Here is a 22,778-nt window from a genome sequence, read left to right on the forward strand (position 1 = left end):
AGCTGATGACGATGAAACACCTCCATAGAATAAGGACCTTGGAGGTGTATGACTGACTATCCCACCGGCCTGCAAAAACTGGGAAAACCCAGACATCGCTGAGTGTGAAAACTGTACAGGAGGTGTATATGTTGCGGCCATGGATGATGAGGCTGAACCCGCCAAATATCCAGCATATGAACCCTAATTCGGATCTACAAACATAGACCCATAATAGCCTCCAGGAGGGGTCATCTGTGACGGTGGCGGGGTCATAAAACTAGGTGAAGGCAGCGACGACATCTGGTAATGGAAAGGCGATGGCGGCATCATATATGGTTGCGGCATCATATATGGCTGTGGTGGCTGCTGGGAAGGTCCTGCTGGTGCAGCTGAGGATGAACCGGAAGCACATGCTCTCCGTCCACGAGTCGGGGGATGATAGTGCTGTGTCATTGAACGTGTCTGTCGACGTCGTGGAAAGGTCTGCCCTCGTGCATCCTCGGGAAGAATAAACGGTTTCCCGTTACTGTTGAACCACTCATAATAATCCTCAACATACATCAAAAGGTCATCAAAAATGGGTTCTCTACGGGGAAGGTGCTGATGTCAATCCTCCCACAACACGACCCACCCATGATGCCTCACCAGCCAATCTGTATTTGTCTTGTCGCGTCTATCTAAGCTATGCAACTCGTCCATATTGCGAGGTGCTTCCGGAATTGGTTGAAAACAACCAAACTACCAGAGCACGCGATCAGTGGAGTGCCACACGACGGTCGCATAACAGATCAGAGGGACCATCGCCATCCAAACATCTGATTGACCCCTCAACTCAGGTGGGATCACCGCCCTCACATCATCAGTAGAATATGGCACCCATTCAAACTAAAACAAATAATATATAATTTTTATCAAAATAATAATCTAATTATATAACTATAATCTAAAATCGATTTTTAAACATTAAAATGCATACTTGTATGCCAGTATTCTGATCGATTAGCACCCTCAGAAGTAGTGGAAATACGAATGGGTTCTTCACAACGGGACATAAAAATGGCAATCGATACAATGCCCAAGACTGCAGCAATAGGAGACATCCGCCGATAGCATTACTTCTGTAGTCAGTGGCTCCACACATCTCCCTGTACAGCAAAGCCAGAACTGTTGAGCCCCAACTGAATGATCTGGCGAGACGAAAGTCGCTAAGATGTCGCAACCACATGCACTGAACTAGGTTGCGCGATTTGTCCGGCATCAGCAACCCTCCTATCAGCTGTAGTATGCATGCCCGTGCATACATCTTAACCTCATCCTCAGAGGCGTCTGCGCTCAACTCCCGAAAATTGGCATATAACCAATTTAACGGTATCCTATCTCCGATAAAATTTTCCGGGACACGTCCTAAACTATCCCGACACAAAGTAGTCCAAGAACAGGAAGCTATCCCCGATATCACATATCCATCTACCGGAAGCCCTAGGTGTATAGAAACATCCTCAAGCGTGATCGTGCACTCTCCGCATGGAAGATGGAATGTGTGGGTCTCCGGCCTCCACCACTTTACTAAGGCAGAAATCAGGTATGACTCTATCTTACAGTGACCCTGATATCTACATATGTAACCGAATCCAGCCTCTACTAAATACTGCAAGACACGGCTGGGTATCACTAACTTAAGATTCCTAATAAAAGGATCTAATACACGATCCTTCTCCTAAAAATAAATAATTACAAAAATTAATTCTTAATCTAATAATCATGCATTAAATAAATAAACTAATTATCACTAATAATTTAAATTAAATTAAAACGTTAAAATATTACCTTATCAGCAAAGTATCGAGATATTTAATTCTTAATCTAATAATCATGCATTAAATAAATCAACTAAATATTACTAATAATTTAAATTAAATTAAAACGTTAAAATGTTACCGTATCAGCAAAGTGTAGAGATATATGATTTCCATCCGAGCGAAGTAGAATGCCTTCCATTATATATCTGCAAAAGAATTATATTAGTAAAATATTAAATAAAGTAAATACATAATAGTAAAAATATTATAAATTATACATTAAAAATAGAGTATTTGAGAGAAATTTAGAGAATTTGAGAGAATTTGGTGTGATAAAAGTGATTGAGGATGGGGGTATTTATAGGGAGGATGGGGACATGTAGGGTTGGGTATTTAGGGGTATAGCGCCCCCTGCACCGTGCTATACCCCACGTGTCAGATACCCAAGTATAGCGCGGATCAGGGGGTGCACTATACACACGTGGCGTCAGATCACCGTATATCGCGAGGTAGGGGCGCGCTATACCCACGTGGTGCCAAATCAGCGTATAGCACGGTTCAGGGGGCGCGCTTTACTGCTACGAGTGTTAGATTGAGAAATATAATCTGACCGGTGTTAGATCGATAAATATACCGATCATCGGTGATTTATTGGAAAAATTGCCAACTTTTTTGTGTGTAAATTTTATTAGAGAAAATCGCCTCAGTGACCAAAAAAAAGTTATAATATACGATTTTAACCAACTTTTTTTTGGATTTGCCAAAATGACCAACAAAATCGCAACGCGAAATAAAAATCGCAACGCGATCCCCAGAATCGCAAATCAGTTTCCAGAATCGCAAATCAGTTTCCAAAATCGCAACGCGATTCTTGAAAATCGCGATGCGATAGTACAAATTCGCATTGCGATTTTCCAAAATCGCAACGCGAATATGAAAATCGCAACGCGAACACATAAATCGCAACGCGTATCCGTAAATCGCAACGTGTATCCGTAAATCGCAACGCGTATGGGTAAATCGCAATGCGTATCCGTATATCGCAACGCGTATCCGTAAATCGCAACGATAATACATAAAATCGCAACGCGTATCCGTAAATCGCAACGCGATATTTAAAGCGCCATTATAATCGCTACGCGTATTTTATTTTCAAATTACAAAAAAGAATATTAAGACAAAATCCCGTAATCGCAACTCATAACCTAAAACCTAAAATCACAACTCAGTCCCATCTCCATCTCTCACTCTCTACGGCGAAGAAATCCGTCCCCATCTCCGAAGATTTCCGTCCCCATCTCCGGCGAAATCCCTCACAACCATTCACGGTCAGAAATCCCTCACAATATTCAGAAATGGAAAATCAACCTCCGAGGGTTAGTTTTTTTAATTATTTTTATTTTGAAATGTTTGCATTATTGTAGGTTTCTCATATTGAAACTGATGATAAGTTTACTGGTCATTTCAATAATAGATTAACCATTTCACTTAGATTTCATTTCGCGTTACGATTCTGTCGTTGCGATTTTCATTTCGCGTTGCTATTCTCTCGTTGCGATTTTCAAGTTAGTATTTGTCTTTGTCTTTGTTCTGTCTTTTGGTTGAAGTAATGCAATCCATTCAAGTTTCAATTTGCAGAAGAGTCGCAACGAGATAAATGAAAATCGCAACGAGAGAATGACTGTCGCAACGAGAGAATCGCAACGCGAAATGGAAATCGCAACGAGAGAATCGCAACGCGAAACCAAAATCGCATTGCGATTTTCATTTCGCGTTGCGATTCTCTCGTTGCGATTTTCATTTCGCGTTGCGATTCTCTCGTTGCGATTGTCATCTCGCGTTGCGATTCTCTCGTTGCGATTTTCATTTCAACCAAAAGACAAAACAGTGTTGCAAATTTTAGTTTCAAGAATAAACTACTACTTTTTATGTTTATTGTTTTTGGTATATCTTCACAGTGTAGTTTTTGGTATATCTAACTTGGTATGTTTATTGTTTTTGTAGAAATTTTTTTCGGCTCAATTGACCTTGAGAAATAAAGTCAGCCTGGCCACTACAATTGCAAAGAAGCTTTCACCTGCTCAAAGACAATTGTTTGAGGAAACCTGCTTCGGGCCATGGCTGAGAGTACAGCATCCGGGTGGAGATGCTAATTTGACCCATTTGTGGCTTCAGACCATGACATCAAATCTACCCGACAGTATACAACGTGGTGAGGAAGAGATATGGTTTCATTTTCCACCAGCGTATACTTGCTTTGGGCGGAAGGAGTTCTGCTTAATCACTGGTCTACGATTCGGACACGATGATGTAGGCCGGTACACTCGTCATATCGCCCGCCCATCATGGTTATCCCGGGTTTTTCCGGATGAGTCAATGGAGAAGCCGAACCTACATGTCGACGACCTGAAGAAATTATTTAATAAGAAAGCTGGTTTCACTCGGATGGAAGACGTCGATGTTGTCCGAGTATGCCTTCTACTACTTGTGTATGCCGGCTTTTTAGGCAGAGAGGCCAGACAACCTATTCATCGGGAGCTAATAATATTGGTAGAGGACCTGAATGCATGGAATCTGTTTCCGTGGGGTTCGTATATATGGAAAGCTACCTGGACTAAGTTGTCGTCTGCCTTTGATGACCGCAAAAGTTTGCGGGGCGATGGGTCCAAATACACTTTGTCAGGCTTTGTTTGGGCCTTTAAGGTAAGAATTTCTATATAATGTTTCTAAAATTATAATTAATTATTTAACAATTACTAATTTTGTTATTATATTGTTTGTAGATTTGGATATTCGAGGCTTTCCCCAGCATGCGTACATATGCAATAAAAACGTCAAATGATATTCCCAGGGCTATTTCCTGGAAGAGGAAAACTCTGTTGGATTGGGAAGACTTAATACCATATGCCACAATAAATAATGTAAGTTAACACAAATACTTTCATATAATATATAAACAAGTTATTAATAGTAGACGTTTAACTTTGTTTGAGTTTTTATATTTTAGGAGGCCAACATTCCATTACAAAGACTGTCACCCACGGAGGAAGAGCTTGCCACTGATTGGTGGCAAGCTAGTCAGAGTTTTTTTGATGGCACGGATGATGAGCAGCATCCACTTCCTCCAATTCGAGAGCCATCACCTCACCTAGAGCCATCACCCGATCGTGACGACTATACACCTCTAGAACGAGAGCCATCACCTATCCCGTCACATCATCGAGCCTCTTCTCCACCATCACCTCATGATAGGCGACCGACAAAGATGCTTTAACACTTAGATTAGCCATTTCACTTAGATTAGCCATTTCACTTAGATTGCTTAGTAAATTTATTCGGTTGCTGCCAATTCTGCTAAACTGTGTATTCTTTAACACTGTGAAATAGTATTTGTCTTTGTTTTGTCTTTTGGTTGAAAGTAAATTTGTTCGGTTGCTGCCAATTCTGCTAAACTGTGTATTCTTTAACACTGTGAAATATATTTGTCTTTGTTTTGTCTTTTGGTTGAAAGTAAATTTGTTCGGTTGCTGCCAATCCTGCTAAACTGTGTATTCTTTAACACTGTGAAATAGTATTTGTCTTTGTTTTGTCTTTTGGTTGAAAGTAAATTTGTTCGGTTGCTGCCAATTCTGCTAAACTGTGTATTCTTTAACACTGTGAAATAGTATTTGTCTTTGTTTTGTCTTTTGGTTGAAAGTAAATTTATCCATTCAAGTTTCAATTTGCAGAAGAATTTATAGTTTACTTTCGCAACACGAAACTTAAAATCGCAACGCGAAACCAAAATCGCAACGCGAAATGAAAATCGCAACGACAGAATCGCAACGCGAAACCAAAATCGCAACGACAAGATCGCAACGCGAAACCAAAATCGCATTGCGATTTTCATTTCGCGTTGCGATTCTTTCGTTGCGATTTTCATTTCGCGTTGCGATTCTGTCGTTGCGATTTTCATTTCGCGTTGCGATTTTGGTTTCGCGTTGCGATTTTAAGTTTCGTGTTGCGAAAGTAAACTATTTCTTCTTCTGCAAATTGAAACTTGAATGGATTGCATTACTTCAACCAATAGACAAATCAAAGACAAATACTAACTTCAGGGTATTAGTTTGAAACATATTTTTCTTTGTTATCTGATGCATTTTGTGAACTATGATAGAATAATGACTTGGGTGAATACAATGCAAGTTTGAAACATATTTGTCTTTGTTTTCACTGTTTAAATATCATGTCTGTTTATTTACTGATTTTTGTATTTAATTATTTAGCGGCCCGATAGAGTGGATGCTTTACGTCGGGTTATGCTTGCACGACGGAGTTCACGCATCAGACAGCGTGCACGTGCTATTAAGTCTCCGTACACCCCAATAGTGCGAAGACACCGCAAGAAGAAGCCCGACTCGCCTGTCATCCCTCAAGAGTCCACTCCTATCGTTGAAGAGGCCCCCCATATCATTCCTCGAGAGTCCCCTCCCACCGTTCAAGAGGCAACTGTCATCGTTGAAGAGGTCCCTCCCACCATTCCAGAGCCCGATTCACATGGGGTAATATATCGAAGTATTGAGAAACCCCCACCGGTTCCGGACATGATGGATGAGAGTTGGCTCTCGTATGAGTTACCGGCCAGTACCATACCGGTATCTGAAGAGGAGAGGGAACAACTACCGGACACAATTTTGGATAACACCCTTTGGGCTAAGACCGCAGTTGATTTTTATCTACATGAGCGGAGCAAGGGGTGTTTCACTGACATATGCAAGCTCACCGATGATATCTTTTTGTTGCTTGAACGGCCTTGGTGGGGCGTATTATTAGGGGTCGAAGACAATGGCTATTTCGATGGGGGGGTAAGTCTTATATTTTTCTTATATTTCAATTTGATTAATTTTTTTTTTAAATTTATGTAAGTCACTAATATATGTCTTTTTTTGTAAAACAGCATATCGATGCGTGGGTGACACGTCTTCTAATAATAAGAAAACTTAAGAAAAATAAAAATATACGATATACAATAATGCCGACGTCTTTTCACGCCGTTCACTTGAAGAATGCACGAGATGAATCATTTGATTTGGGCAATGGACAAGCTAAACTTTATCCTGCATGGTGGGAGGTCGATAAGGTTAGTATTTATTTTAGATTGAGTTTAAAGGTTTTATGAAATAAGTGCGCAAATGAATGAATTATTACTTATGATTGCAGGTGTTTATCCCTGTTTTGGAACGTAAACATTGGATTCTCGTCGAGCTTCAGCTCCCATCCCTTAAGACAATAGTGTATGACAGCATGATAAATTACATATCATTGGCTGATTTAAGAGATGTTATTAAGGGATGGAGCTCTCATTTGGCTAAATTCTTGGATGCGATCAATTATTGGACTCGTTCTGGAAACAAGAAGCCAAAGAAGCTCAATATTACAGTTATTAGAGACGAGACCGCGCCACAACAAACGAGCGGAGCCAGAGGAGATTGTGGTCCTCTCGTATGCTTGGCGTTGGAGCGTTTGACGACGGGAAGCATCAAGTATCTACCTCCCACCGATAGAGATAAAGCTGCAGTAGGCTTGTGGTTTCGGCATTATATGGCTAAATCGATATATACGAGACGCTGCCTACCTGCATCCGCGTTATAAAAATGTCCATAAACAATTGGTAAGTTTATATACTTATAAATGAAAATGTTTGGTTAAGTAATTAGAATTCAATAATTTGCGTAGAAAGTGTTGTTTGAACAAATGTTTGGTTTCTGCAGGTTAATCTCAGAAGTGAACTGCGTGAAAATGATGTCGAGCTGCAAAAGTTGATTCAATAGTTTAATTGATTGTTTTTTGATTGTTTAATTGATTTGTAAAAGTTGATTCAATTTTTGATTGTTTAATTGATTTGTAAAAGATGATTTGTAAAAGTTGATTTGTGTAATTGATGCGAACATAATTCTTATTTGTGCTTGTTTAATTGATTGAAATGTAATGGTTGATTTTGTTGATTTCAATCTGCATTATGTTGAAGGCAAAAATGACTATCGCAATGCGAAATGAAAATCGCAATGCGAAATGAAAATCGCAACGAGAGAATCGCAATGCGAAATGAAAATCGCAATGCGGAAATGAAAATCGCAATGCGTTTATAATTTCGCATTGCGATTATCTCGTTGCGATTTTCATTTCGCATTGTGATTTTCATTTCGCATTGCGATTCTTTCGTTGCGATTTTCATTTCGCATTGCGATTTTCATTTCGCATTGCGATTTTCATTTCGTATTGCGATTTTAATTTCGCATTGCGATTTTCATTTCGCATTGCGATTCTCTCGTTGCGATTTTCATTTCGCATTGCGATTTTCATTTCGCATTGCGATTCTCTCGTTGCGATTTTCATTTCGCATTGCGATTTTCATTTCGCATTGCGATTCTCTCGTTGCGATTTTCATTTCCGCATTGCGATTTTCATGTTGGGATTTTCATTTCGCGTTGCGATTGTATTTTCCGTGTTGCGATAGTCAAATGCATGCCTAATAGTGATAACAACTGAATAACAAGAGTTGGTTAAGTCAAAATGGTTGGCCTGAGTCATTAATTCAACTGAAAATGTTAAAAGTTCACACATAAAATCCACATAATACAACGTTTGCATATGAGCTTTTGATGGCAACGTTTACATAATACACATAAAATGTTAAATGTTAAAACGTTTACATAATACAACTGAATAACAACGTTTACATAATACAAAGTTCACACCATATGAGCTTTGGATTTTGATGAGGATCCATATTTTGGTAGAGGAAAAGATGATTTTGATGGCACTGGTGATCCACATGTCAACCTTGTATGACCACTTTCCTTGCACCGACTACATGTCGATCTCTTCTTCTCTTCACCCTTAGACGGTATACGATCGTGACTTTTTGGTCGGCCAGGTAGCCTTCTGTCCATGGCTGGTGGCAAAACTGTTTGTAAGTCATCTGGTATGTCCCACTCAGAAGGATGTGGAATAGGGTAGACAATCTCGGCATAAGTCTGTCGATAAACTTCTGTAGTGTAGCAATCCATAGCGTATGCGCTTGAATCATCTTGGTTTAAATGAAGAGCAACTTTTATAACATGGCCACACGGATAACCAGATGTTTGCCATTTCATACAACTACACGTCTTTGCATTTAGATCGACTAGCCCATTTAAGTTATTATCCAGTACTTGAAACAAAGTGTTTGAACATGGTTCAACTCTCCATGACGTTGACTTCACAACACGTTTCGTTATCTTTTTTCAGTCCATGGTGTAACACGATGTTCCAATGTTCCTGTAAATTTAAATAAACAATACTTAGTAAAATATATAAATATGATAAGTTACGAATTCAAAGAAATAATACCTGCATGGTTTCTTTTCTTGTAGTACCACTGTTGAATAGAGGCTCGAAAAAACTCCATTAACATAGTAATGGGTAATTTCCGGGAATGACGACTTAGAGCGTTGATTGATTCTGCACTATTAGACGTCATGAAACCATATCTTGCTCCAAGTTGATGTACTCTTGACCATCTTTCAAACCCGACATCTTCTAGTGTTTGAGCACACTGAGGCAAAACACGTCTTAAACAATTTATATGCTTATTGAAATCCACTTCCCGATAAGCTTTTACAGCCTTCCAGTATGTCCATTTGTGCTTTTTTATACCAGCAGACCTTGATTTTAGATTTCTATACAAATGAACACCACAAAGTCCATGAAAAGCATCTGGGAAACACCTTCTAACAGCGTTGTCAATTGAGTTTGCCCTATCGGATATGATTGTCAGATTGCTAATAGGACCTATGCAATCCCTAAGATGCCCCATAAACCATGTCCATGAATCAGAGGTTTCAGATTTGCCAACCCCGTAAGCTATTGGCAATATCCCATTGTTAGCATCCATGGCTACTGCTAATAAGTTTACTCCAAGGTATCGACCTTTCAAATGTGCTCCGTCAACTATAATAACTGGGCGCATGCAAGTAATAAACGAACGAATCTACAAAATAATATACACAAGAAATATAATCATTTAAATGTGAAATGCATGTAACTAACAAAAATGAGTCAACAAAATTATATTGATTTACTAACCGTAGCACCAATGGCGATAAACAGCAACTCAAAGCGTCCATCTCTATCTGTTTTGATATGAGTTACCGACCCAGGATTTTTCAGCTTTAAATTGTGACAATAAGCCGGCAGTTGGGCAAACGATGCTTCTGGCGACCCCCTCAACAATTCCAAGGCATAACATTTGGCTCTCCAAGCTTGAGAATATGATATACTAATCTTGAACCGAGCATTCATGTCAGTCATAATTTCATGTCCCCGATATACCCTGCCATTCAAAAACATTAACTCAGCCAGAAAACCACCCAACACCTTTTTGTTTGCCTGTCTATGGTGAGGAAAAACTTGGGTTCTTGAACATGTATGTTTATCAATAAAAGTCCTAACTTGAAACATTTTGCAATCTTTTATTCTCTTTGCAATCATACGCCACGTACAGTTTTTGTCAATCATACACCTTGTTTCGAAACGATCTTTGCTTGATTTGTTAACTTTTAGTTGATAGCCATCTTCCACACATTTCGTATATAAAGCTATCTTCAAGTCTTCCTTTGTATCAAAACAATCATCTTTCTTGATACGAATAACTTTTGTGTAACAATCAACTGCTTTCTTTATCAACTCTTCTTCCGGTATCTGAAGTAATTCTGGCATATTCCAGTTATACGCCCGTGGCATTTTCTTTTCTTCGGGGACTTTTTCTTCTTCTTTTTCTTCTTCAGGATTATATGAATTACAGAATGGATGTTCAACATGTTCATTCACAGTCGTAACTTCCTCCTCATTATCATCAACATTACATTCTTCGGCAACGGCTGTTTCATCATCAAAATTCGGGTATTGACCAATATCAATATCATTACACGCATGGTCTGTTTCTTCTTCTGAAACATCATCAAAATCCGTGTATTGACCAATATCAAAGTCCGGATATTGACCAAGACCAAATTTCGAATACTGACTAGTACTCACAATTTTTTCTGTTGGCTCATCATCGTCTAACTGGTCAATACGAAAACCGGAATTTGGTGCTGAAAGTTGATTGGGATTTGGATTAGAGAAAGGTTGTGGGTTTTGAGAAAAACTTAGTTGATTACTACCCGCTACTGACCCAACAATACTACTTCTAGGTTCAACAACATACAATGTAACATCATCTTGTGAAACACTAATGTAAGCAATGAATCGTTCAACATCTTCATTGTCGGTTAACAAATAAACTTTACCATTTCTCTGATAAGATAGCCTAAATCCACTTAGGGGCTCTAAATTCAATTTATTTGAAACACGTAGCATTAGAGTTTCATAAGTTAACTTTTGTAAAGACAATTTTAGTTGAAGATTTATGGGTAAAGGCATATATTGTAAAACACCATTAACATTATCCCATGACCCTCCAAAACACAAATCTATCCAAACATGATCAACATTAGATGATTTCATGGTTGTAACTAAACAAACGAGATGCGAAACTAAGACCTGTTGCCGGATGGGGAAGGATGTCGTTGGATATAGGAACGGATGTCGCCGGAGAGAGTGATAGATGGAGATGGAATGAGTTGCGATTTAGGGATTTAGTTTATGATTTCAGTGTTATATACCCAAAATTTCAGTGTTGTGATTTACAGATTCTCGTTGCGATTTACGGATTATCGTTGCGATTTACAGATTCTCGTTGCGATTTACGGATTATCGTTGCGATTTACGGATACGCGTTGCGATTTACGGATTATCGTTGCGATTTACGGATACGCGTTGCGATTTACGGATACGCATTGCGATTTACGGATACGCGTTGCGATTTACGGATACACGTTGCGGTTTACGGATACGCGTTGCGATTTACGGATACGCGTTGCGATATACGGATACGCATTGCGATTTACCCATACGCGTTGCGATTTACGGATACACGTTGCGATTTACGGATACGCGTTGCGATTTATGTGTTCGCGTTGCGATTTTCATATTCGCGTTGCGATTATGGAAAATCGCAATGCGAATTTGTACTATCGCATCGCGATTTTCAAGAATCGCGTTGCGATTCTGGAAACTGATTTGCGATTCTGGGGATCGCGTTGCGATTTTTATTTCGCGTTGCGATTTTGTTGGTCATTTTGGCAAATCCAAAAAAAGTTGGTTAAAATCGTATATTATAACTTTTTTTTGGTCACTGAGGCGATTTTCTCATTTTATTATTGCCTAGAAAGGGGGAGAGATTTGTCATTTTGATAAATTCCAGGTGTACTAAACAATAAAGCATTATTGTAAGTTGTTCCTCTTACACCCGGGACTACTTTATTATTGCCCCCGCGTCAAGACAAAGATCTTATAAGATAAGATCATACCAGTAATAAACAAATTTATCAGATATTGTTAAATTTTAGGTCTAATTTTTCATCAGTCCCTGTACTTTTCAGAGTTGAAATTAATCAATATAATTTATTTAACCAATTATATTTAACTTATTAATCGACTAATTCAGATCAAATATTTATAAAGATATATTATTAGATAGATCATCTAAATAAAATTTACTTCTTTCACAATATCCATATTTAAATTTTGAATATTGTTTAAAGGATCTAACACATCGTCTCATTACACCAATTGGCCTATCTATCTATTTTTAATCATATGAATTTAATCCCTCTATTTATGCGAGATTGTTAATTGACTTTTTTTTGTTAAATTTATTTATTTTTTAATAGTATGAGATGATTATAAAATAATAATTGTTAACGATTTTTCTTAATTTATTGACAACACACGAACCTTGCAGACGTAATTTCTTAAGTCTTCTAAAGAGAATAATATCTCATTTATCATTGAAGCCACTTAATGAATTCTATTTATTTCAAATTTTAAATTAATTGAATTTTTATATTCAAATTAGACAAATAAAACACTAAATTTCAATAGTTAGAGAACTTCAGGGCTTGATATCAGAATTAAACGAACTATTATTTCATTGAATTATTAGGAAGTACAACGCGAGATTACATTTATTACGATCATTTCTGGTTACTAATGTCCTATTATATGCCTTAATTAAGCAGCTGTGTTTGTTGATTCTTTGGGTTGACGGGTTCGTTAACTCATTATGACTTTTCTTCATTTCTCTCCTTTTTCATAAATCATCATCAATCCTTCAGCGATTTTGTTTTCCATTTCTTTCAATCAAAACCAAAGAATAAGTAATCAAATACTTGTCGGAGATGGAAACCGGATCTTCTTCTGGTAATTTCAAGCTCCACGATCGACTAGAGTTGCTGGAATATGATGATAGGTTAGTGGTTAAATCCCTCGAATCTCCTGGTGAAGGCTTTTCGATTTGCCGTCGTCAAGGAAATATCGCGCCGCTATCTGGCAAGTTCTTCCCCCCCCCCTTTTCGTTTTGTTAGCATTGCTGGATTCTTAAGCTTTGTTTGGAAATCGGAACGGCTTGTATTTTAAGATTCCCGATCGCGCCATATTTTGTTTTGTTTGTTTTTATGGTATTAATTACCAATAGCGTAAATTTTAGCATTTGTAGATGAAGTCTCGGTGAGTAAATATCTCGTAAATGAAATGGATTAGTAGTTACTTTCTCAATCAGGATGAAAATGATTAATTTCGTTATCTTTAGGGATGGTAACTTAAATGCGGTATTTCCTCCATAATTTTATTTTCTACAACTTCGATTCAGAGCTAATATTTATTTTTTATTTTTTGGCTTTTTGCAGAGGCATCTTCTTCTGGAAAACCATCCAAAACCTCTACCATTTATGGTGTGGCTGGGACAATTAGATTGCTTGCAGGTTCAAAATTATTAAATTAAATAATCATTTACTGTTTTTGTGTTTGTGTCATAAAACTGAAGTCAGTTTTTTTTTTTCTTTTCTTCTTCTTCTTCTTTTTTTTAAAACTTCATTCGTTTATTCAGGAACATATGTACTTGTAATAACTTCCAGAAAGGAAGTTGGGAGTTTTCTAGGTTTCCCTGTCTTCCGGGTCGAATCTATGAAATTCCTGGCTTGCAATGAGGCTTTGAAGTTTTCCAATTCTCAAGAAGTAACATTCTTATTCTTGTGTTTAAATGTTTATATAGACGTCTAATGTGATGCTTAATATCTACCCTTCTTTATAAAATTATGTTTTTACCTTATTCTGAGCAGAAAAGAGACGAAGCTTACTTCATGACTCTGTTGAAAACAGTTGAAACAACTCCTGGATTGTACTATTCATATGAAACAGATATAACAGTAAAGTAAACTCTTTTACTGTATAGTTTGCCTTCAGGTTATTTAAATTTCTTGATTACTAAGTTTAAGATGCATTTGATTGCATATATCAGCTTGCAGAGAAGATTTAAGTTAATGGAAGGGTGGATGAGCAAACCATTTTGGCAGCAGGTTAGTTTCAATACTTGGATCATCATGGAAAGCTTGTCAAATTTTTTTAATTTTAAAAAATCCAGTTCTGGTGTTTTCACCAAACTTTTTGATGTTAATGTTGGTTCCTTAATCTTGCAAAGTGAGCTCTTGCTGTTTTAACATGCAAATGTGGTTCATATGCTTAGGTTTTCAACTAGTAGTTTCTGGAGATTCTTTGCATTTGAAGTCAAACACTCAAAGTACCTTAATCTCGTTTTTATGTATTTTCTCTATCCTGAACTAGTTCAGGAGGAAAAAATGGGAATCCTTAATTTTTTTCTTTTATGTTATGCATAAACCTTTACTTGCCCATTGTTATTTTGTGATTCCTAAATGAGTTTCCCTTTCTGATAAAAGATTAATATATTTGCTTACTGGAGAAGCTTCATGTCAGTTGCATGGAAGTCCACATTGTAATGTGAAATATAGTACAATCTATGGCTAGTCAGTACTTGCAAACAATTTTTAACTTCAATATTCTGTATATTTCAGGTTGATCCTCGATTTGTTTGGAATAGACATCTTTTGGAGGAACTTATTGAGTACAAGGTTAGTTATATCCCATCTACATTATAAAATTATCAGCTTTCCTATGCTTTTAGAAATTCCTTGTTTTTTTTTTTTTTTTTTTTGATAGGAATAGGAAGCCTCGTTAAAAACCTCCCTCATAGTTGACCCTTTCCTAATAGAAAGGATCAAGTAGTGGAGGGAGGAAAAGAGTGCCTCATTTTATTACCAAACCAGATTACATAAGACTTAACAATACAACAGATGCTTTTACATAAGACTTAACCACTTCTGCTACTTCAAGAACCTACAGCTATAGGAAAATGAACTATACCTAAAACATACAATCAACCGATCCCCTGCTTTGCTAAACTATCTGCCTCCCCATTACAAGACCTTGGAATTAACCTAATTAAAACCACCTTTCCCGAAAGGATCAACAGAATTTCTCTAACCAGAGGCAACATGAAAACTGGTGCCAAAGACGGGGTGTGAATCCACTCCACTGCCGACTTACAATCACTCTCAACAACCAATCTACTAGCAGCAGACCATCTTGAAGCTAAAAAAATTTCGATGCCTCTTTTAATAGCCTTTAACTCTGCAACTGGTGGGGGACCTTGACCAATATTCTCAGAAAAAGTCAGAAGAGTGCAGCAATTCCAGTCCCTTAAAATGCCTCCAATACCTCCAATCGAGTCTTTTAACCTAACAGCTCCATCAACATTCATCTTTAAGAAATCAACAGGTGGAGGAAGCCAGCTAATGACATCATAATCTTTAGGTTTAGGAACAGAAATACCATCAGCTAGTGATGGATCCCCAATTAGCAGATCTTCCTGAATAGGGAATTTAGGATACTTGGCTAGGAACCATTTAGATAACCTAAATCTCACAAGGAAAAAGAGAGACAGCCTATCAAGGTTTAATCCTTCAAACACAATCGCATTCCTTGCTTTCCAAATAGACCAAAAAACGACTCCCGGGATAAACTTCCAAATCAATGAATTCAACCTCAAACTCCCCCACGAATTAAATAAGGAAGGAGGGTCCTGTGGTAGCACAATAGACAAGTCCCAGAAGCTTGCCAGTTTATTCCATAGTTCCCAAACTACAAAACACGAAATGAATAAGTGTTGCACAGTTTCCTCATGTTCCTTGCAAAAAGGACAGAGTACATCTTCTTCTAAGGACATTCCTCTTTTAACTAACTCCATTTTAACTGCAACCTTCTGATGAGCTAACTGCCATAGGAAGGCTTCTACGCGAGGCGGAGACAAACCCAACCACACCCCTTTTGACCACAACTCAATACCCCCAACTTCCTTACCAAGAGCTTTCCTGCACGATTTCACTGAGAATAACCCATCACCACTTGCTGACCAAGAGAGAAAATCTTCAACCGAATCAGTGAGTTTTAATTCCTTTAATTTCATCATCAGATCCACCCATTGTTCCAATTCCCAATCAAACAAATTCCTCCTAGTATTAATGTTCCACTGCCAACCATTCAACTCAAAGCTTCCGAAATCAGCAACCCTACCCCATTTGTTAGTTGATAGTGCAAAAATTCTAGGGAAAAGAATTTTTAAGGGAACCCCATCCACCCATGGATCAGTCCAAAAAGATATGGACTTACCATTGCCTACTTGCAACTTCGAAAAAGATCTAAGACACTCACCCGCCGAATCATTCTTCAAAAAATTATTAGCAATACTTCTCAAATTCCAAGAAGATTTTGGAGAAATGACCTTACTAATAGACATAGTATTACTACTAATATTATGCTTACTACATAGCACTTTTTTCCATATGGAATCCTTTTCATTTGCGAACTTCCACACCCATTTCCCCAATAATGCCCGATTAGAAATATTCAAGTCAAGAACCCCAAGGCCACCACTGTTCATTGGTTTGCACACTGTATCCCAACTAACCCAGTGGATCTTCCTTTTTTCCACACTGTCACCCCATAAAAATCTGGCCATTAAGGAGTTTAATTTATTCCCAACTTTGCAAGGCATTTTAAAGAAAGATAGGAAAAATGTTGGCAGTGAAGTCAACACTGACTTTAATAGAACTGTCCTGCCAGCCAAGGACAGAGAAGAAGCTTTCCACCCCGCTAGTTTTGAATTGAAATTTTTAAGGACAGGATCCCATAAAGCTTCAGAATTCTTCTTAGCACCGATTGGAAGACCCAAATAATCTACGGGAAAACGATCAACAGAGCAGCCCACTTCCACTGCCCAGTCTGATAAAATATCCTCATCAACGTTGACACCATACAGTTTACTCTTCTTTAAGTTTAGATGCAACCCCGCCATAATACTGAAAATCCTCAGCACCCTTTTGACATTTTTAATCTGAGTAAGTGAAGCTTGGCAAAAAATGATGAGATCGTCGGCAAATTGAAGATGAGATAACCGAAGTGAATCCACAGAATTCCCAATCACAAAACCTTGGAAAAGTCCTTTATCAACTGCTTTGTCTAGCATCAAATGCAGCAACTCACCTACAATATTAAATAAGAGCGGAGAGAGACTACAACCTTGTCTTAGTCCTTTAGCCATAGTAAACTCTTCCGAAGGGGAACCGTTCACCAGAACCGAAACCGAAGCAGAGGAGATACACTGTGAGATCCACGAACACCATCTTGTACCAAAGCCCATCTCCTTCATTGCTCTGTTCAAAATCGGCCATTCAACAGAATCATATGCTCTGCGAAAGTCAACTTTGAAAACAACCCCTTGTAGACCTTGTTTTCTCCAATAATCGATCCCTTCATTTGCAACAAATGCACAATCCAACAATTGTCTCCCTGGTATAAACGCAAACTGGAAAGGGCTAATAATGTCACCAACACAGCTGCTAAGTCTCTTGGATAGAACTTTTGATAGGATCTTATACAAACTTCCTACAAGGCTAATTGGTCGATAGTCTTCAACACTTTCCGGATTTAAAATTTTCGGAATTAGGGTAATAAAGGCGTGATTTACTCCATGCTCCCACATCCTTCCGAAATAAAAATCGTTGAAAAATTCCAGTACTTGCTCCTTTAAAACTGGCCAGCATTTCTTGAAGAAACCCATTGTAAAGCCATCCGGACCAGGAGATTTAGAACTGTCCGAGGATGCTATAGCTTGCCAAACTTCCTGTTCTGAAAACTTCTCCTCTATTTTTGTAGATTGTTCCCTTGACAGTTTAGAAAAATCCAGAAATAAGTTCTCCACTTCCATTGTAGAAATGGAATTAAAAGCTGTCTTAAAAAAATCAGAAATGTGAGTCTTGATCAGAGACGGGTCTGAAACTACAGTCCCATTAATCTTCAGACTAGTAATTGCATTTCTCCTGTTTCTGTTTAGTGCACACAAGTGGAAAAATCTAGTATTTCTGTCCCCTCCTTTGATCCATCTCGTTCTTGCTCTTTGAAACCAAACGCTTTCTTCAACCTTTAAGAAATTCCTTTATTTCTTTGTTAGCCATACCAAAATGCTTTATAATTTTGTTCTAAGAAAGAACTCCAAAATATTGAGAAATGATGAGAACTTTTCACATAGAATCATAAAATTCCTTTATTTCTTTCTTTCCTCAACCTTTTTGACTAATTGCATTTTCTCTGGCAGCTTGATCGGTTCATTATTCCTCTTCTACAAGGAAATATCCTTAAAGTCTTTCTTCCTCATGCTTTTGAACTCATCTGCATGTGTGTGGCCTGTACATGTGCATTTATAGGCATGAACAGATCACCATTTCTACTTATCATGAATATTCAAGAGAACTTTCTTGCACATTTTATTTTATATTTTCTTGGAAAATATATTTTTGTGTTTCACTTAACTTAGGTTTAAGTTTCCAAGTCGCTCAGCTAAAGTTGAAGAATTCACCTGCCACATTTACTTTACTTTCAAGGAGGTGTACAAGACGTCTGGGTAAAATGTTTTTGGATGACTTATTATTTTCATTAATAATGTTTCTATATATAAGAAGCTTTAAAAATATGGTTTTACAGGAACACGGATGTGGAGAAGGGGAGCTAATCTTGAAGGAGACACTGCTAACTTCATTGAAACAGAACAGTTGTTGGAGTTTGAAGGTTTCAGGTGTTCATCATTGCAGGTTTGTTTACAATCTCGCATGTGACTTCAGAAAGCTGATCAATTACTAATTTCCAAATTCTCTTTTTCCTTATAAAGTATATTGGATACTTTGATCTATCTTAGCTTCATGGTTATTTTATTTGTCAAAGAAGGAAGTATCATACAACTTGTCTTTTCTGGATGTTCTGTTAAACTTTCTGATCCATAATTCTTGTGCTTCCATCAATATTTAGCACAATCTGGTTTATGTTTAAAATAAAGTACATCCGTTTTTAAATTCACATGTAGATTAAATTTAATTTTCTAAACAAAAGAGAAGTAACTTCTGTCATTTTTTGAAGCTATTTTCCTTTCTGCATCTCAGATACGAGGCTCTATTCCACTGCTTTGGGAGCAGATTGTTGATTTAAGCTACAAACCACGGCTTAGAATTATTAATCATGAGCAGACGGTAGACTTTTGCTTGAAAATGCAGCAATTATTATTATTTTTTCATTTTCACTGAAACTGGTGCTAACATTTTAGTGTTTCTGCACTTTCAACTCTCATTCCAGCCACAGATTGTGGAGCGCCATTTCAATGATCTTTTTCAAAGATATGGAGAAATTATAGCACTGGATCTGACTGATAAAGTATGTTTCCATTCTCCCTTACCTTTGTAATCAAGCAAAAATCTACCATGCAATTTGATTTTGCATATCTTTTGGAAAATGGTTGTCAAAACCTGCTGCACATAATTACATTTTACAAACTAATCCATGTTCTGCAAAAATAGTAATTATTACATATTTGCCTGTCTGATTCAAATGTATGGAACAATAGAAAGCTTTTAGTATTAACGTCATTATGTAAACAAGCTTCGACTCTTTTTATACAAAACTTATTTTTTTATACTTCTAACTAAGCAAATGTTTCATCTTTCATTGATTTCAATATTGTAGCATGGTGATGAAGGTCAACTAAGTGCTTCATATGCGGCTGAGATGCAAAAGCTTCCAAATGTGAGGTGACATTCTACATTCTTAAATGTTTAAATATATAAATTTGCTACAGAGTTTTCAGTAGTTGTGTACTTGCTGCTTCTAGATAACTGTTGCTGTCTTTTTTGGTATTTCTTTCCAAGATTTTCCACGAATAATAACCATTGATTATTCCAAATATCTGTTTGCCTATTTTTGGTTGTGAATATTCTTTCACTTGACACACTTTTGATAGTACCTAGATTCTATCACTCCATGATAGTGCATATCTTCGTAAAGCCCCCCCCCCCCCCACACACCAAAAAAAAAAGGCAACTTCTTTCTGTGGAAAGTAATGAACGTGTTTCCTTAGTTAAGATCTTTTGCTTCTTTCTGAAACTTGCCTCTTTTTGTGATCTTCTTTGACATGTTTGTTCTGCAGGTATGTATCATTTGACTTTCATCATGTTTGTGGGAGCTCAAACTTTGATAACCTGCAAATTCTATATGATCAAATCTCCGAGGAATATGAAAAGCAAGGGTACGAAGAACGAAATGAAATGTTTTACATGTAATTAATTGATTAGAGTATGCCATGATCATAGTACTTGCTATCCAGATTACTGTGTTTAACTATCACTATTCCAGCTGAGCAGATACTTCCTCATAGACACGGATGGCAGGATCCTGGAGGAGCAGAAAGGAATTATCAGATCCAACTGCATTGATTGCCTTGATCGTACAAATGTGACCCAGGTTTGTGAAAAAATGTGTCATCTTGTTTGTTACCGCATATATTGCATGAAGAAGAAATATCCATGTTGACCAGCGAACCTTTTATTATACTTGTAACAAGCTTTGTTTCTTTGTTCTGTTGAACAGAATTATTTCGCTCAGAAGACTTTAAATATCCAATTGCAAAGGCTAGGAGTATATACTTCTAATGAAACCATTTCTATGTTCCCGGAAGATTATTTAAAGTTCAGAACACGTATGTTATTTAACTTTCCGTCTTGTTTAGGATTAAGGCTTTGCTTGGTATGAAGGATGGAAAATTGTTAATGAATTGGTTAAAATTCAAAGAAGAAAGTGGTTATGAATCATAACCATGTGATAAACTAATTTTCCATCCTTCCTCATGTCCATCCTTCATACCAAGCAAAGCCTTAGTGTCTTTTTATTCACCTTTAATGCTTCCCTTATTTATGTTAGTGTGGGCTGAGCAAGGTGATGAGATAAGTCTTGAATATGCTGGAACTCATGCTCTTAAAGGGGACCTTGTTAGGTATACATGGACTTTGAAGTCACTGTTTGCAAAGAATCAGTACCCATTTTTATCCATTTCGTTGTTAACATATCTGTATGTTTTTGTATTTCTGCAGATATGGCAAACAGACGGTTGCTGGACTTATAAAGGATGGAATGAGTGCATTATCAAGATACTATATGAACAATTTTCACGATGGAATTCGGCAGGCAAGCTGCCTCTTTCATCTTCCTCAATCAATGAAATGAATAATAAAATTGATGAAAATTGTATTAAAATTTTCAGGATGCATTGGATCTTGTAAGTGGTCGTTATACTGTCAGCAAAAGTAACCCTTCACCATTCCAGCTTAATAGTTTCGAATCATTCTCTGTAAGTTCATCGTTTCCCATTAGTACTCAATCAAAATATTCATGTAAAAGAATCTCTGTTATTTCATTGAATTGCTTCTTGGATGGTTACTTGTCATTACAACGACCTAATTATAAGGCCTTGGATTAATTGAAATTACAGTATCTTCCAGTGGCTTCAGCTTTGGTGATAGGTGGTTTGACACTGACAACCTTCTCAATTCAGCAAGGTATCTCTTCTTTCTAAGTTCCTTGGTTGCCAAGTCAATGTTGAAACATCTTTTTCGGGTTAATATATACTTTGATGCATGAACTTGGTAATTAAGTACCTGAACTTGACTTCTTGTTTCAAATTGATACCTGAAATTTCCAAATTTATATTGAAAAAATCAAATTCGAGTTCAAATTTTAAAAAAAACCCTTTTAGATAACAAATTGAACTTTGACGTCAAGTTCAGGTACCAAATTTCACAAAATTTTACATTTCGAGTACCGAAATATAATTTTACCCAATTTTTTTAAAAATTTTGTTTGCTAAAAATGTAAAAACATCTGCAGCGGGTCGAAACGCACAGCATTATGTGACTTCCTTTGTGTTGGCTGGAATGACTGCTGGAGTGATGGCTTTAGTCAGAACTAATGGAAGGCAGTTTTGTTCTAGGCCTCGCTTGTGTCGCCTGTTGTAAACTACCACTGTGCTTCAATTTGAACTCTCTCTATGTACATGTGTGTGCGCTCTTGTATGATATCAAAATTTATTCCATTTAAAATCATAATTTGATTCATGGCTTAGGGTTAAAAGTTAATAAAAACTCAAAAATCAAACCATGATTTGGTTTATGTTTCGAACAGAAATTTCAATTTCAACCAAATAATTCACAGTATGCTTCAATTTAAATTACGATTTTAGTGCCTTTATCGTTTTACCTTAAAATTTAAATTTAAGATTTAGATTTTAAACTTTAAATTAATATAATTTAATACTTCTATATTTATAATGTATTCATAATATATAGTTAACATATATTGATCTTTCTTAAATCCTTTTTAATGCAGAGTTTTTATCGAAATAATTATAAATAAAATTATTCTAATTAAAACATTTACACAAATCTTTCTTAGAAAAACCTTAAAATACTTTATATTACTTATATTATTTAAATAAATAGTTTCAAAACTATTATTCTACGAAGAACAAACTGTTATTATCACTCTGATAATTTATTTAATATTTTTCAAATGAAATTATCAAAGTAAATACACAAAAACTGTAAATACAATAAAAATATAGTGTACTTTAGGGTTTTCTTAAGACCA

General features: G+C 36.9%; 1 protein-coding gene across 4 annotated transcripts; it reads left to right on the forward strand.

Moving 5' to 3' along the window:
* The first annotated feature begins 12,961 nt into the window (after positions 1 to 12,961).
* LOC120151126 (phosphoinositide phosphatase SAC8-like) lies at positions 12,962 to 22,199 on the forward strand. Of its 4 annotated transcripts, none has more exons than XM_039163674.1 (20): positions 12,964 to 13,235; positions 13,592 to 13,666; positions 13,792 to 13,919; positions 14,024 to 14,115; positions 14,203 to 14,260; positions 14,774 to 14,830; positions 18,412 to 18,445; positions 18,637 to 18,717; positions 18,798 to 18,904; positions 19,250 to 19,336; positions 19,440 to 19,517; positions 19,827 to 19,891; positions 20,287 to 20,385; positions 20,501 to 20,600; positions 20,727 to 20,835; positions 21,057 to 21,129; positions 21,227 to 21,320; positions 21,397 to 21,483; positions 21,625 to 21,691; positions 22,020 to 22,199. In XM_039163674.1, exons 1-20 carry the CDS (start codon positions 13,085 to 13,087, stop codon positions 22,145 to 22,147), a joined length of 1,770 nt encoding a protein of 589 aa, XP_039019605.1. In that variant the 5' UTR covers positions 12,964 to 13,084; the 3' UTR covers positions 22,148 to 22,199. The 4 variants fall into 4 exon arrangements, 3 of the variants coding, with proteins under 3 accessions (XP_039019606.1, XP_039019605.1, XP_039019607.1); XM_039163676.1 differs by lacking the exon at positions 12,964 to 13,235 and adding an exon at positions 13,284 to 13,412; XM_039163675.1 differs by lacking the exon at positions 20,287 to 20,385 and having other exon boundaries at positions 12,962 to 13,235.
* Positions 22,200 to 22,778: the final 579 nt, after the last annotated feature.

Source organism: Hibiscus syriacus, unplaced genomic scaffold (assembly GCF_006381635.1).
Source record: "Hibiscus syriacus cultivar Baekdansim isolate YM2019G1 unplaced genomic scaffold, ASM638163v2 tig00111027_pilon, whole genome shotgun sequence".
Classification (NCBI taxonomy): Eukaryota; Viridiplantae; Streptophyta; class Magnoliopsida; order Malvales; family Malvaceae; genus Hibiscus; species Hibiscus syriacus.

Excerpts from the sequence above, each read along its gene's own strand:
- LOC120151126 (XM_039163674.1), top strand. The coding sequence starts at position 13,085 with ATGGAAACCGGATCTTCTTCTGGTAATTTCAAGCTCCACGATCGACTA. Across the intron at positions 18,905-19,249 it reads TCAGGTGTTCATCATTGCAG|ATACGAGGCTCTATTCCACT; the intron begins GTTTGTTTACAA and ends TCTGCATCTCAG. Across the intron at positions 20,836-21,056 it reads TTATTTAAAGTTCAGAACAC|TGTGGGCTGAGCAAGGTGAT; the intron begins GTATGTTATTTA and ends TATTTATGTTAG.